Here is a 13,637-nt window from a genome sequence, read left to right as displayed (position 1 = left end):
CACATGCTTTCTTTTTTTTTCTTTTGTAGCGCTAGGCAGCTACTCTGGGGTGTTTGGTACCGACTGGAAGGCGAAAACGTCCCGGGATTTTATCAGGGTAATGTTTTTTATAATTACTGACTGAAAATGAGGGAAAAGGAATAATAACATCACAACACAAGTCCACATGATATTACAAAGCTCATGTCTCAAAGCATGAGTCATTTTGTTAGAAATAGCTTCATTATACATTTTGATGCTTGGCTAACATGTTTTTTTGTACTCTGTCTCAGTTTTGGAAGGAGGTGGTGCAGGATGCTGAAGTCAGGGAGCTGATCTGGGACAAGAGCAGCACTGTACAAGGTAAAGCAGACTGTGATTGCAGGCATATCTGACTCCAGTCGGATTCCTCCTCAAATCCGATTTTTAGGGGTGACTGTCCAGGCAGTTTTTAGTAAATCCGATCTGGCCCTGTTCAGACTGAGCCACATTATTGAACCATCTGACAGATGCTGTGCCCAGCACGTGTGACTGTTTACCGATCCTTTTTTTTTTTTTTTTTTTTGTGAAGAACTGATGGACTAGTGAGACTGGCTTCAGGGCAAATGAACAAATAGCTGGTAAAGATGTTCGTGATGATTTTTAATTTTTAAGTTGATTACATAAAGACAAAAAAAAAAATCAATTTGATATTACTTCTTATTTTGCATCCTCCACAGCAGAATAAAAAATGTGATGCTCGTCATTTTCTGCTTCTTACATACGTTCTGATTTGTGGTGCTACATAACGCTGTTGTTAATTACTTATATTGTGCTAAAATGACAGATCCCATCTTTCATTTGCAAGTTGCTTCACAATTAAGGGAATTCTTTGCCACCTGCTGCCTCATTCTGGTCAGAGCCTTACCTTGGAATTACGGAAAACTGCCTTCCACATTGTGGTCGTACAAAAGAACAAATAAGGGGGACTGCAGTTAAAAATAAATAAATAAATAAATAAAAATCTACTAGTGCTGTGTGATTTTATTGTTTATAGTTCAGGTCTTTTTTTTTTTTTTTTTGGGCTTAAATTCAGAGGTAATTCGCTGACTAGCTTAGCGCTTAGCGCCGTTGTTTGCGCATGAGCGATGACCTAAAGGTCAAAATTCAGTTGTCATCTGACTGTTTGCCCTGTATGTCAATCAACTAACGGGATTGATGATAGGCTGACATCGTAAGTTCTGCTGCACTTAGCGCCGTTGTTTGCGCTTGATTGGTCACCCGAATGTCAAACTCAGTTCTAAAAATCAAGTGATAGGATGAATGATAGGCTGATATTTTTTTTTAATGTCACGCCGCGATCGACCAGTACTGGATTGTGATCAACGTAATGATCACTCCTTCTCTAAAGCATTATGCTAATAATAAGTTGTTGTTTTTTTCCAGTGTGACGTAGATTGTCATTTACTTTATCCTCTGATTTATTGATGTTGCATCCATTTGGTTTTTCAAAATAGTGCAATCAGCTTCGTGGCCTGCAGCAGTTCAAAGTCTGTCAAGGTTGAGAGAGGTTTTTTTTTTTTTTTAATGCTGCTTGTGTAGTTGACCAGGGAGGAGCTAGTTCACAAAAGCAGTCAGTCTTGCAAAGTATTTTATTATTGCACCATATCGCATCCCTAGTTTCTGCTCAAAATATCCAGTCCACATGATACTGTATCATTTTTTTTACCCCCTGCTGTAACGTCATACAAGCTGCCAGAATCCTGACTCCCTGGACTGTCAACCTGACTTTATGTGCATTCATTTAATTTTTATTGCTTCAACACCTGTTCTTTCTTGCCATTGATGTTTTTCCTGGATCTTTCTTCAGATGGTACATCAGTAGCGGAACGTTGGCAAAGCCTCTTCCACCCGCCGCGGAATCTGGGCATCAGCGACATGGAGGCCCAGCGGGTGCTGCAGGTTGCCGTCATCCTACGAAACCTCTCCTTCGAGGAGGCCAACGTTAAGCTGCTGGCGGCCAACCGAACGTGCCTGCGCTTCCTTTTGCTCTGTGCCCACTGTAACCTCATCTCACTCCGACAACTCGGGCTCGACACGTTGGGCAACGTGGCAGCCGAGGTGAGTCTGTTGTTGGGTCGTTGCAATTTGGCTGCTGCTTCCCAGCAATAAAGGGAAGTTCATTTGCAGTCGGTTCACAAACTTCTAGTGAAATGATATTATCACTTCAAGTAGGAGATGTGTGATAATACTTGCGCAGTAATGAAGAAAACAAGCCTGTGTTGCTTTGGAAATATGCAGCGTTGGCAAAATCGCTGTCATAATTAGCTGAACAGCCACAATGTTCTGGTAGGAAATGGGAATCAGAGTATTATGCCCTAAAACCCAAGCAATTCCTGAATAAATAATGCTATCATGAGAGAACACAAAAATTAAATCCATGTCATCTGCACGTTTTAAAGAACAAATGGTGCTCAACTGATGGGTGCCGTCACATTCTCACATGCAGCCAATCGGAAACCCTCACATCTTGAAACCAAGCAGTCCAAAACTATTATTTCGACACTTTCCGGAGCCTTAGTGAATGATTTATGTATGTTAATTTACTGCTATGCAGGGAAATAACTCCTCATCAAAGTGCTATTTCAAGAAAATGTATGCAAAGAGCCCCCGATGCAATCATTTAGAGCTTTGTCGCCAGTAACTAGAGTGGCAATTTTTGCATCCATAAGACACATTAAAGCGTGCTGCTTATTTGTTCTGAACAACATATAGTGCCAATGAATGCTAATGAAATGGTTGTTTTATGGAAAACATTTGTCGTTTTGAGCTGTGGCATTTAGCCATGTGTTCTTATTTTGTTTCTGAGATCTTTTTTTTTGTGTGTGTGTGTGTGTTTTGTTTTTGCCTTCCAGCTCCAACTAGATCCGGTTGACTTTCGGATGACCCATCTGATCTTTCACACAATCACCAAATGCTTAATGTCCAGAGACAGGTTCCTCAAAATGAGAGGTGGGGCTTCTCTTTCACTAGTTAATGTAAATCTGTTGTAGCTACAGCGATGGAAGCATCTTCCGTGGAATGTTTTTTTTTTGTCATGTAGCCATGGAGATCCTGGGCAACCTGAGCAAAGCAGAGGACAACGGCGTGCTCATCTGTGAGTATGTGGACCAGGACTCGTACAGGGAGGTAATGATGCTCCTCACCCTGCCTGACCTCATGCTCCTCATGGCCTCGTTGGAGGTGCTCTACTTGTTGGCTCAGCTTGGAGAGGTTCCCTGCAGCAAGATTGCCTCTGTGGACCGTAGCATAGGTAGGCAACAAACTATTCACAGATACACTTACTGTATTTGCTTTTTTTTTTTTTTTTTAAATCTTCTGCTTTTTGCTGAAAAACACTTTCAGCATTGATTTAATAAGATAGGAGACAGATAATGGTTGCATAAATGTCTGCAGGTGTTTATATTTTCAAATGGCCCCTTTGACGACATTTCCAGGAAATCACAATGTCTCATCCCTAGTGAGCTATTATTAGAACAAGTCCCTGAAATACTCATGATTTACCCTGATTTACAGTTTAAACTATTAATATACCGGTAGGCAATTCTAAATGTTTTTTTTTCCTCCTTTTTTTTTGTGAAGTGTGGAATTTATTACTTATATTTTTCCACTATTCGTGGCAGGACTGGGCCCCTATACCCCACAAATAACTGGGAATTGCTGTGTTCCTTTTTTCCTTGTTTTTCAGTTGACTTAATCGTATTCATTACAACCATTGCTCTGTTATTGATCATTTCACTTTATCAAACAGGAGGTTTCAAATCTTAGCAGACTTGTGGTTATTTTGTATGCAAGTTTTGTTGGACTAATTTCCATCCCAACTGGGAAAACTACTACCCTCGAAGTATTTTGGATTGACTTCTTACTTGGAGGAATTAGTCGTGCTTGATCCGCCAGATTGACTTTGTTGTACTAAAACGTGTCAATTTTCCTCTCCCTCCCTGGTCAGATCTGCTCGTGAGGTTAGTTTCTCTCGACCTTCATACGTTTGGACCAGATGCCCTGACAGCAGTGCGGCTGATCGAGCATCAGGCCAATGCCGAACAGGCTACAGAAGTTCGACCGCAGCTGGTCGAGCAGGTACCTGCGGCCGCGCAGGGAGCGCCAGCCACTAGTGAGTGTCCTTCACCCATAAAGTGTGACACTAAAGATTGAACAAACATAAAATATAGCCTGTTTATTTAACGGTTGCTCATTAAAGTCCAGATGTCAGCATGCAAGAGGAATTTTGGTGCACAATAATTAAAAAGGCACAACTTTTTATGTTGAAGCTTGATGAGATTTTTAATAATCTGATTTCAAAGTCATACAGGCCGAATTCCTTCCAGTTTACCAGGCAGTAGACCATTTTACTTTTATAAATTACATTCTGAATTTTTTTTGCCAAGTTTTCTGGAAACTAATAAAAATAGCTTCGCTACTGCTTTGCGGGCAGCAGTCACATAATAAGATTTAAACTAATCACTTTGCAAGTGTTTAAATGTAAAAATTGCTTCCAGTGACTGAGTCCTACTAATCTTAGTTCTAACACAAACTAATGAAGTTATTAGTTTATCTGACATCTAGTGGACAGTCTAGGGATGGCTATTTTTGGCGGTTTAATTGAATCAGCATACTGACTTTTTATTTATAGCCAGTGTTGCCACAGTTACCTTGAAAAAGTAACTTAGTTACTTTACTGATTACTTGGTTTTAAAAGTAACTAAATTGCGTTACTGATTACTTGATTTTAAAAGTAACTAAGTTAGATTAAAAGTTACTTTTTTAGTTACTTTCAGCAGCTGCCGATAACACCATCTCAACATAAAAATAATGCAGTAGAAACGGAGTTCCAAATACTTTATTGAAAGTGCATTTTTAACATGAAAATAAAGGTTTTTTTTATGAAAAACAAAATAGGCAGTCTCTCTTGACTTCTTGTAACGTAAATACTTTTTATAAAACAAAAAATAAAAATCTATCCAGGTTGAAAATGAAAATCCCCTAAATTCCTCTGTTTGTTTGTTCCGCTATTCCAGTGTGTACACATGTATCAGTTTAAATATTTATTAGTAGTTATTGACAGTTATAATTGTTTTTTGGTTTGTTTGTTTTTTCTCTTCAAAATAAGGATCAGGAAAACAAAAGGTTGATAATTTCATGTTAAATATAAATATTTAACCTTTAGACAGACACCAACACAATTAAACAGAATATTTGCACATTGTGAAGTATTTCAGAAACATAAATTTAAGACATGAAATAAACCTACCGTCCAGCCAAAAGAAATATGAAGCCACCTTATGGAACAATAAATCTATCACACATTTTAACAACTTAATATATGCAAAAATATTTCCAAAAGTTCATTTCCCTTTTTAATCAACAATTTTTGTATTTAACAATTGTTTTTTCTTTTGTCATCACTTTCATTTTTGGTTAATGTATGACATCTTTTTTTGTTTTTTTAATCTGAGACACGATGATGACCACAGAATCACTACTGTTTATATTTTGTTTTTTGGGCTGTCGTAATCGCGGGCACGTCTCAGTTCTCCTATCTGCTGCTCATGCTAGTTGTAGACATTGACAGGGAGCCACAAACTGAGAAATGAGATACTTGCAGTGTGCTTTTAGCTTAGCTGGTGTGTTGGCTGTGGGACATACCTGTGTCGTTTGAATCCATGCATTGGATCGTCACGGGAGTTATTCTTTTTGGCTCGCGCGCAGTACCAACGCCGAGTGCACCGAGAGGACTCGATAGCCATGGGAAATACCGAGATGTACGGCACCGGCTTCTGCTAACTGTCTCCATTTGTATGTTGTCACTCGTTGCGCGCGCGCGCGCCGTGTCGCGAGCACGGAAACACGGAAGTCGCTTGAATGGTGATGCTACTGAAATGTAAACAAAACAAGTAGAGCACGGCGCAGAACTCTTGCTATTGTTATGAAAACCATAAAGCCTCACTCGCAACCGATACGGTCGTTTAGCTCCCCTTGACGAACGATGGTTCGGTCGAATCGTTTTTTTGTTCCACCCCTACTGAAAACGTAACTTGTCTGACGTCACTCCCCCTGGCGAGAGGGCGGAGACGACCTCATCCCATAATGCTTCACGGACCAGTTGAGGATGGAAATAAATTATTTTTTTTACCACTTTTATGGTCCATAATGCACAATTTTTTTGTTGTGTTGTGTGCCTGTTGGTTAATAAAACTAGTAGTAAAAGTATCATCACTTTTGTTTTGAATGTGCAAACCATTCATGACCAGACCATGGCTGAATTCAGTGTGGTGATCAATGACTTCTGCCTCATCTTCATAGTTAGCAGTAGTTGTTTGTGACTGTTACAACAGTGAGATAGTTTGCCTTCTTCATGAAAATGTGGAGTAACGCATTGATTCTCTGGACAGTAACTTTAATCAGACTACTTTGTAGAATAAAGTAACGCGTTAGACTATTAGTTACTTTAGAAAGCAACTTTTTTGAGTAACGCGTTACTAAGTAACGCGTTACCGGCAACACTGTTTATAGCAAACTCTTTCATCATTAAATTGGTTGTACATAAGCATAAACATTTTTGCCTTTTTGTTTTTGTGCTCTTCAGCATCACGGGCTCCCGTTCAGTCCACACAGCCACCACCTGGCATAGTTGAACTGGATGGAGAAAAATTTACATTGCAATGGTGAGTCATCTTTAGAATTATTGCACTGCTTATAATAAATAGAATTGATATGTTTGCACATGCTTGTAGCATGTATATGCATTGCAAATGTAAACAATACTCTGTTTTTTTTTTCTCCAATAGGCTAAACGCACACTTTGAGACAAACACTGAGGGCTCTGTCTCCCGGTCGGATATGTATTCCGAGTACCTTTCCACGTGCAGCAAAATGGGACGAAGTAACATCTTGAACTCCACTGGCTTCCTCAAATGTCTACGGTCGGTCTTTTATTTACTGTTTGTATCGTGTCCAAATAAGTGGTTGTGCCATAAAGTGAGAAAGAAAAATCCAAATCTTCCACACACTCTTACTTAAGGTTAAAAACAAGCAATAGCGTAAAACTATTGGAAGTAAAACTGAATTATTCACTATCTAATTAAACTTTACAATGGAGAGCAAATGCATATTTGAAATGAAGCTCCTCCCAGGACTATTTAACATTGGAGCCCTTTTACGTCGCCCATTGCAGGACTGTGTTTCCAAATCATACGATGCGGCGGCAGGATGAGACCAAAGCCAATGGCCCAGTTCACATCCTCCTGGTGGGGATAAGGCGGAGGTCAATACCGCTGCCCATCCAGCTGTACTACCAGCAGCCTCAACAACAGCAGGTGCCAGGTGCGACTCCCTCTCCTGCAGTTCGAACAGAAGCCCCTGCGGACTCCCAAGCTCCACCTCCAGGTAGACCAGAAAGTGTAATGCAAAAAAATATATTTCATATTTCCGGCCGCTTAGCACGGTGATTCAAAACAAAAGGGCCACTTTGACATTCATAACTTTGAAAGATTCTGTTAAATGAAGTCAGATTTTTTTTCATTTATTTTTTTTAAGAAATAAAAAAGCAAAAAAAAAAAAAAAAATAGGGAAGTCAGGCAATTAATTTCTTAATCATAATTAACCCATTAAGGCCAGGAGCGCGCGGACGCGTTTCTACCGTTAGAGCCGGGAGTGCTCCAGTGCTGTTTTGTTTTGACCAATTCTTGGTCTCTTAGCCGATGAAATGCATCAGCAAATACACGAGAGGGTGACGTGGACCTCGTAGCATGTGCTGGAATTTTATTTGAGCATTTATGGCTTACGCAGAATAGCGGGATTTATGAAATAAATGACTCAATTGACGACGGTGTGGGAGGAATTCTCAACTCAACTTTATGCATAGATTTGTTGTTGTTGTAAATTGATGACTAAATAGTATGAAGGAAAATAAGCAAACCTGACAAACCAGCTCTGTTTGTGTTTTGTGTGGTTAGGTGCAACTCTGTCTCCTGGTAATCCACCTCAATTAGGCCGGCCACCAGGTTCGAGCGTAGATGGCGCAACTCCATCTGGTGCCACCAATGTGAAAGAGACCCCAAATGCAAGCCAGCCAGCTATTCCCCAACACCCGGTGGCCCCGCACGTGCCTCTGCAACTACCTTCAAATACTCAGGCAGTAGTGCAGCAGCAGCAAGTCCGGCCTGGTCCAGTGGTCCAGATTCCAACATCTGCGCCGGCCTCCCAGAACCACAGCCCCCAAACCGCCACTGTCCCATCTGCGGTTCAGCAGCACCCCCCCATGATCCCCACCGGAACCCCAGTCACGCTTTTTCAGCAGGTGCCCCAGGGCCACATCCTCACCGCTAGGGTGCAAGGTGTCTGCCCCGCAATTTCCCAGCACCCGTCCCTCACTCCATCGCCACCTCTGTCGGCACTGCAGGGGGCCTCGCCCCATGTCGACCCGCAATGCGTTGTGGCTTCATCCGCACTCACCTCTTCCATCCAAGTGGCCACGTCCACGGGGTCACGCGTGGCATTTCAGAATATTGCCCCCAAACCACCGCCAAACCAGTCCACTGGCCCAGCAGCCACCATAGCCAACCAGCAGCCTCAGGCACAGAGCGTGGTAATAGTCAGTCCTCAACAAAACCAAGCGTACACCCCCGCCATACACCAAATTGTTCTTGCCAACCCTGCCGCCATATCTGGTGCCCAGTCTATTCAAATAGCTGCGCCGCCCGGAGCCCCTCCCAGTCCGTGCCCGCCTGCCGCTTCTCACCCGACTCCCCAAATCCAGCCCAATCAAACCGTCAGCCACGCACTGTCCATCAAACGACATCAACAAGCTCCTCCCTCTCAACCTACCTCCTCCGAGTCCAGCTTGATCAAACAGCTTCTGCTTCCAAAGCGAGGGCCTTCCACGCCAGGCGGGAAGCTCATCCTTCCCGCGCCACAGGTGCCCCCTCCCAACAGCACGAGTTCGCAGGTCGTCTACCAAACGGCCTACAGCCCCCAGGTGGCCCCTCCGCAGCCTCAGCAACTGAACGTTCAGCTGGTCCCCGGCCAGGTCCAGCTCCTGCCCGGCCAACTCATCTCCACGAGTAGCTCCGCCGCAATCATCCAGGCGCCCATGGCGACTGGGCAAGTTACCTTTACTGTGGTCCCCAACACTGGCTTCAACACCTCCACCGCAGCTGTGGCCGCGGTCAGCCACGGCGCCGGGGCCCCGAGCGTCCCGTCACCTCCGTTGTCGGCGGTAACCGCGCCCCAACAGGCTCCCGCGGTTCCGCCGGCTCCTCTCAGAGGCGACAAGATCATTTGTCAAAAGGAGGAGGAGGCCAAGGACGCCACCGGGTTGCACATCCATGAGCGGAAAATCGAGGTGATGGAGAACTCCTCGATGTCAGACGGAGACTCCGCCAACGGGAAAACCAGTAATGGCGACGTCGGAGTAGGCGCCAAGCTGCTAAACGGTCGCAAGTGCATGGAGTCGAATCTACCTCCATACCACTCAGGGAACAGCCAGGGGACACCAAATGGTCCGGCAGTGGAGAGCCCTCCCGCGAATGGGAAGCAGGCCCTGGAGGGGGACCCCGACCCTAAAAGGACACTGGTCAACGGGGTGTGCGACGTTGATCGGGGCGACGGTGGCGTCGTCAGCAAAAACATTCCAAATCATATTGCTTCCAAGCAGTACTTTGGGAATGGGGAGGTGGGCTCCACTGAGAAGAGCCACAGCTCAAGTCCCTCCGCTCCCAGTCCTCCCCTCCAGCAGGACACTGCCAAAGCCCAGCAGGCGGAACGCCTGGCCAATGGACCTCAGGCGGTCGGCACCAGACCGCCCTCGGAATTAACAAATGGACCTTTAGGGCCTGGCCACGCCGCGCCCGTGCTAAGGCAGCAACTGCTCCCCAATTCCATCCCCGTCACCTCCCAGATGGCGTCGGCCTCCCCCGCAAACGGCGTCGCCTCGGAAGCCCGGGGCGTCAAGAGGCCCGCAGAGAGCGAGGACCGCACGGCGGCGGCATCCTCGGGAATCCCCAACAAGGTGGGAGTGCGGATAATCACCATCAGTGACCCCAACAACGCGGGCAGCAGTTCCACGATGGTGGCCGTGCCCGCCGGAACCGACCCAAGCACAGTAGCCAAAGTAGCAATCGAGAACGCCAGTCAGCAGAGGAACTGCTCGCCCACGCAGGCAGCTGGCTCAACGGTGAGTCGGTGGGAAGGAAATGTCATGTCAGTTTGGTCTTCTGGTGTTATTTGGTGTCACATTCCTGTCTCACACAGTTTGAGTATTTCTGTGTGTTTGGCAGTCTTTCTAAAAGCACTTGCCGACAGGCAAATTACGCATTCAGCGTGATTATAAAATCATTTGAGGTTGCAAGACAGCTCAAGTACACAGGCAGTCGATGTGATGTGGAGGTTAAGAAGGTGAGGCCAGTTCAGACCATTTGGCTCTCACCGATACAAACCTCCTACAGCAAAACAGCTGAGAGAACAACTTATGCCTCCAGAGAGAGCTTAGGTTACATCTCAGCGTACAAGACACTTGAATATAGAGCTGTCAAATCCATTAATCGACAAGCAATCGACTATCAAATTAATAAACTAATTTAATAATCGAGTTTGGAGCCAATTTTTAATGTAAAATTGTCCAAATCCTCTGATTTCAGTATATCAACAGTAATTGTTCACTGATTTATGTAGTGCTTCATAAAAGAAGACTGATTATCATCTGTGTTTAATCAACATAAGACATTTGCAAACTTCTGTTTTTACTTTGGAAAACAATGACTGAATCAGTAACTGTACATCAATCCCCATTTTTTCATCACTATACGAATACGAAGTACGAGCCAGCTGAGAGAGGCTCCAGCACCCCCCGCGACCCTTGTGAGGAATAAGCGGTCAAGAAAATGGATGGATGGATAAAATGAATCAGATTGGTCGATTAATTCAATCTCAAATCTTAAAAAAAATAATAATAATTGGTCGATTAATTGATTGAATAATCAATAGATGTATCGATTCTAAAAATATTAGAGAGTGACAGCACTACTTAAAGACCATGTAGAATAGCAAACGTCAAGACTCAAAATAACTTAACTAAACAAACTAACCAATTGTATTTGAGGAAAAAAATTTAATTTTGATGAGCTTTTTTTTTTTTTTTTTTTTTTCAACCTCCGTTTTTAATCCCAGGGACAATAGTTTTATTAAACAAAATATGACAATACAGTAAGGCGGTTGAATGTAGGCAAGGCAATTTTATTGATATAGCGCATTTCATAAACAAGACTACTCAAATGTGTTTCATATGTAACGGTCAAATAGCCTACGGAAAATTCCATAGAATGCTTGTGTAAACTATATTTTTTACTTAATACATTTCCCTCCGTAACAACTAATTGGTTTCCTTTTTGTTGTGCTATTTATTTCTTAAATTCAATTTGTGCATAGCAGCAGACTATATTTTATTGTCTAAAAACATTTTTCAGTGGGACAATTTCAAATTGATATAAATTTAAACTTAAATTCAGGATTAATTATATCAAAAATGAGGCATCAAATTAGAAAAAAAAATGTCATTTTTCAGGAGACCGCAAATATATGGTTGTTTCCGGATGTACCTAAAATGCACTCGAACCCTCACGGGTGAACTTTTCACTTTCTCTAAACTGCTGAATAGCCCTCATTTTTGTGCTAATGTAGCATTTTTTTTACATGGACTTCCCTAATGTTATGTTGGCTGCATCTCTTCTATAGCCCACTGTTACCCCGTCCCCGCCCCCCATGACCCCGCCTGCAACATCAGACAGCAACAGTCCTCAACTCCCCTCAACGCAACAAGCCCCCACAGCACCGCCCGAGCAAAGTCGGAAAGCGGGACAGAACTTCAAATGTCTTTGGCAATCCTGTAAACGGTAATATGAGGAATAGACTTTTGATTGTCCTGCTTCAAAATGCCTTCTAATTGTTCGTGTTTTTCTCCTCTAGGTGGTTTGAGACGCCATCCCAAGTGTTTTACCACGCCGCAACCCAACATGGTGGAAAGGATGTTTATGGAGGCCAATGTCAGTGGGAAGGATGTGATCCTTTCCCGCGACAGAGACTGTCTTTCATCACGCATCTACAGGTACGATCAGTTTTAGCAGCACAAAATTGAGTCTCTTAAACAAACCTGGGGACGATGCACTGTAATAGTATGATAGTTTTAACATTAAAACATTTTTTTCCCTTCCCCTTATTTCCAGGATAAGCACTGTTCTCGGGAGGCTTTGCTGGCTGGACTCAAACTGGAGGAACAGCAGGCTCAAAGCGCCAACCAAACTTCTTCCCAGTATGTATAACGCTTACATTATGTCATTTGAATGACAGATTTGAAATTTGAAATGTGTGCTTTTCAAGGACGCCGCCAGCGGCAGGCAGTACTCCGACAGCGCGGCCACCGAAAGCAATCGTCAATCATCCGAGCGCAGCTCTCATGGCCCTCCGCAGAGGTTCTCGAAACCTGGTCTTCAGGGACTTCACGGTGAGTGGGATCAGCGTGACCCTCATCCCTGACTTCAGGGGTCAGCAACTTTTACTGAGAAGAGCCATTTTACAACAAAAAATATGGAGCCACACATCTGAACTTTGTGATGAACAGTGTGTTGGTGTTATTGGAAGTTAGTGTAACTTACTGGGCCCAAGAGCTGCTTCAAGCTGTACCATCGCAGAAAAATATGAGACCAGCATCCAATATGTCATTTTCTTGTACCTTTCGTTTATGAATTTGTTTTTGTAATTTTTCATACTTCGTTTTTCATACATTTTTAGACTTTTCTGCCTTTCTGTCAAATGTCTGACATTATTTTGCAATTTTATGGACTTATGGTAATTTTCTGCCTCCCTTCCTTTTTCAGACATATGGCTTATTTTTTTAAATTTTTTTTTGCTATCAATTTTCTGGCAATTTTACGGACATTTTATGGTAGTTTTCAGGATTTCTTCTTTATGGTCATTTTCAGGATTTCTTCTTTTGTTTTTGGACATTTTATGGTTACATTTTAAACATGAACTTTTCTGCCTTTTCTATTAAATTCTCTGCCATTTTTGGCAATTTAATTGACGTGATATTTTTTCTGCTTTTCCTCTTCCATTTGGGACATTTTAGGGCCACTTTGATATTTTTAGGTAATTTTTTTTGAACGTTTTTTCTTTTTTTATCCGCCTTTTTGTCTCTCTTTTTTACTTAAAACTTAGAAATTGTCTGGTATTTGAATATTTAATTATTCATTTTTAAATCTAAATAATTAATTTACAGATTTTGTCTTAAAAAAAACAAACAAACAAACAAAAAAACTTTAGATCCCCAGGCAGGAGAGTGCCGAAAGAGCCACATGTGGCTCCAGAGCCGCAGGTTACAGACCCCTGCCTTACTTAATAAGGCTTTTCAAATTCCTTTGTCAGAGTCCCAGTCTTTGTAAATAACAATAGTAAATTCAACATTATACAGATGAGATGCAATTGACATTAAACCGTACATACATGCTACCTGCAAGCCACAATCACTGTAAATACTTTTTTGTACTATTAGTCTACTACTTCTTAGCATACTTTTTACTATATCAAAAATATGTGACTGAGGGATCTTGAATGTCTTAAATTAGTTT

The 13,637-nt window shown here is 42.7% G+C and overlaps 1 protein-coding gene across 1 annotated transcript in view; it reads left to right on the top strand.

The window, feature by feature from the left end:
- arid2 (AT-rich interactive domain 2) overlaps positions 1-13,637 on the top strand; it is a 32,487-nt gene that overhangs the window by 16,354 nt on the left and 2,496 nt on the right. The window contains exons 7-20 of the mRNA XM_077499981.1: positions 30-97; positions 273-342; positions 1,829-2,079; positions 2,874-2,970; positions 3,062-3,271; positions 3,968-4,132; positions 6,605-6,683; positions 6,807-6,941; positions 7,193-7,404; positions 7,974-10,192; positions 11,749-11,906; positions 11,980-12,118; positions 12,237-12,322; positions 12,391-12,514. Of these exons, the coding sequence (XP_077356107.1) occupies positions 30-97; positions 273-342; positions 1,829-2,079; positions 2,874-2,970; positions 3,062-3,271; positions 3,968-4,132; positions 6,605-6,683; positions 6,807-6,941; positions 7,193-7,404; positions 7,974-10,192; positions 11,749-11,906; positions 11,980-12,118; positions 12,237-12,322; positions 12,391-12,514 (4,013 nt within the window). The remainder of the gene's footprint in view (positions 1-29; positions 98-272; positions 343-1,828; positions 2,080-2,873; positions 2,971-3,061; positions 3,272-3,967; positions 4,133-6,604; positions 6,684-6,806; positions 6,942-7,192; positions 7,405-7,973; positions 10,193-11,748; positions 11,907-11,979; positions 12,119-12,236; positions 12,323-12,390; positions 12,515-13,637) is intronic.

Source organism: Festucalex cinctus, chromosome 16 (genome assembly GCF_051991245.1).
Source record: "Festucalex cinctus isolate MCC-2025b chromosome 16, RoL_Fcin_1.0, whole genome shotgun sequence".
In the NCBI taxonomy this organism is placed as follows: Eukaryota; Metazoa; Chordata; class Actinopteri; order Syngnathiformes; family Syngnathidae; genus Festucalex; species Festucalex cinctus.
The sequence above is the reverse complement of the archived record's forward strand: the minus strand, read 5'-3'. Positions and strand labels throughout refer to the sequence as shown.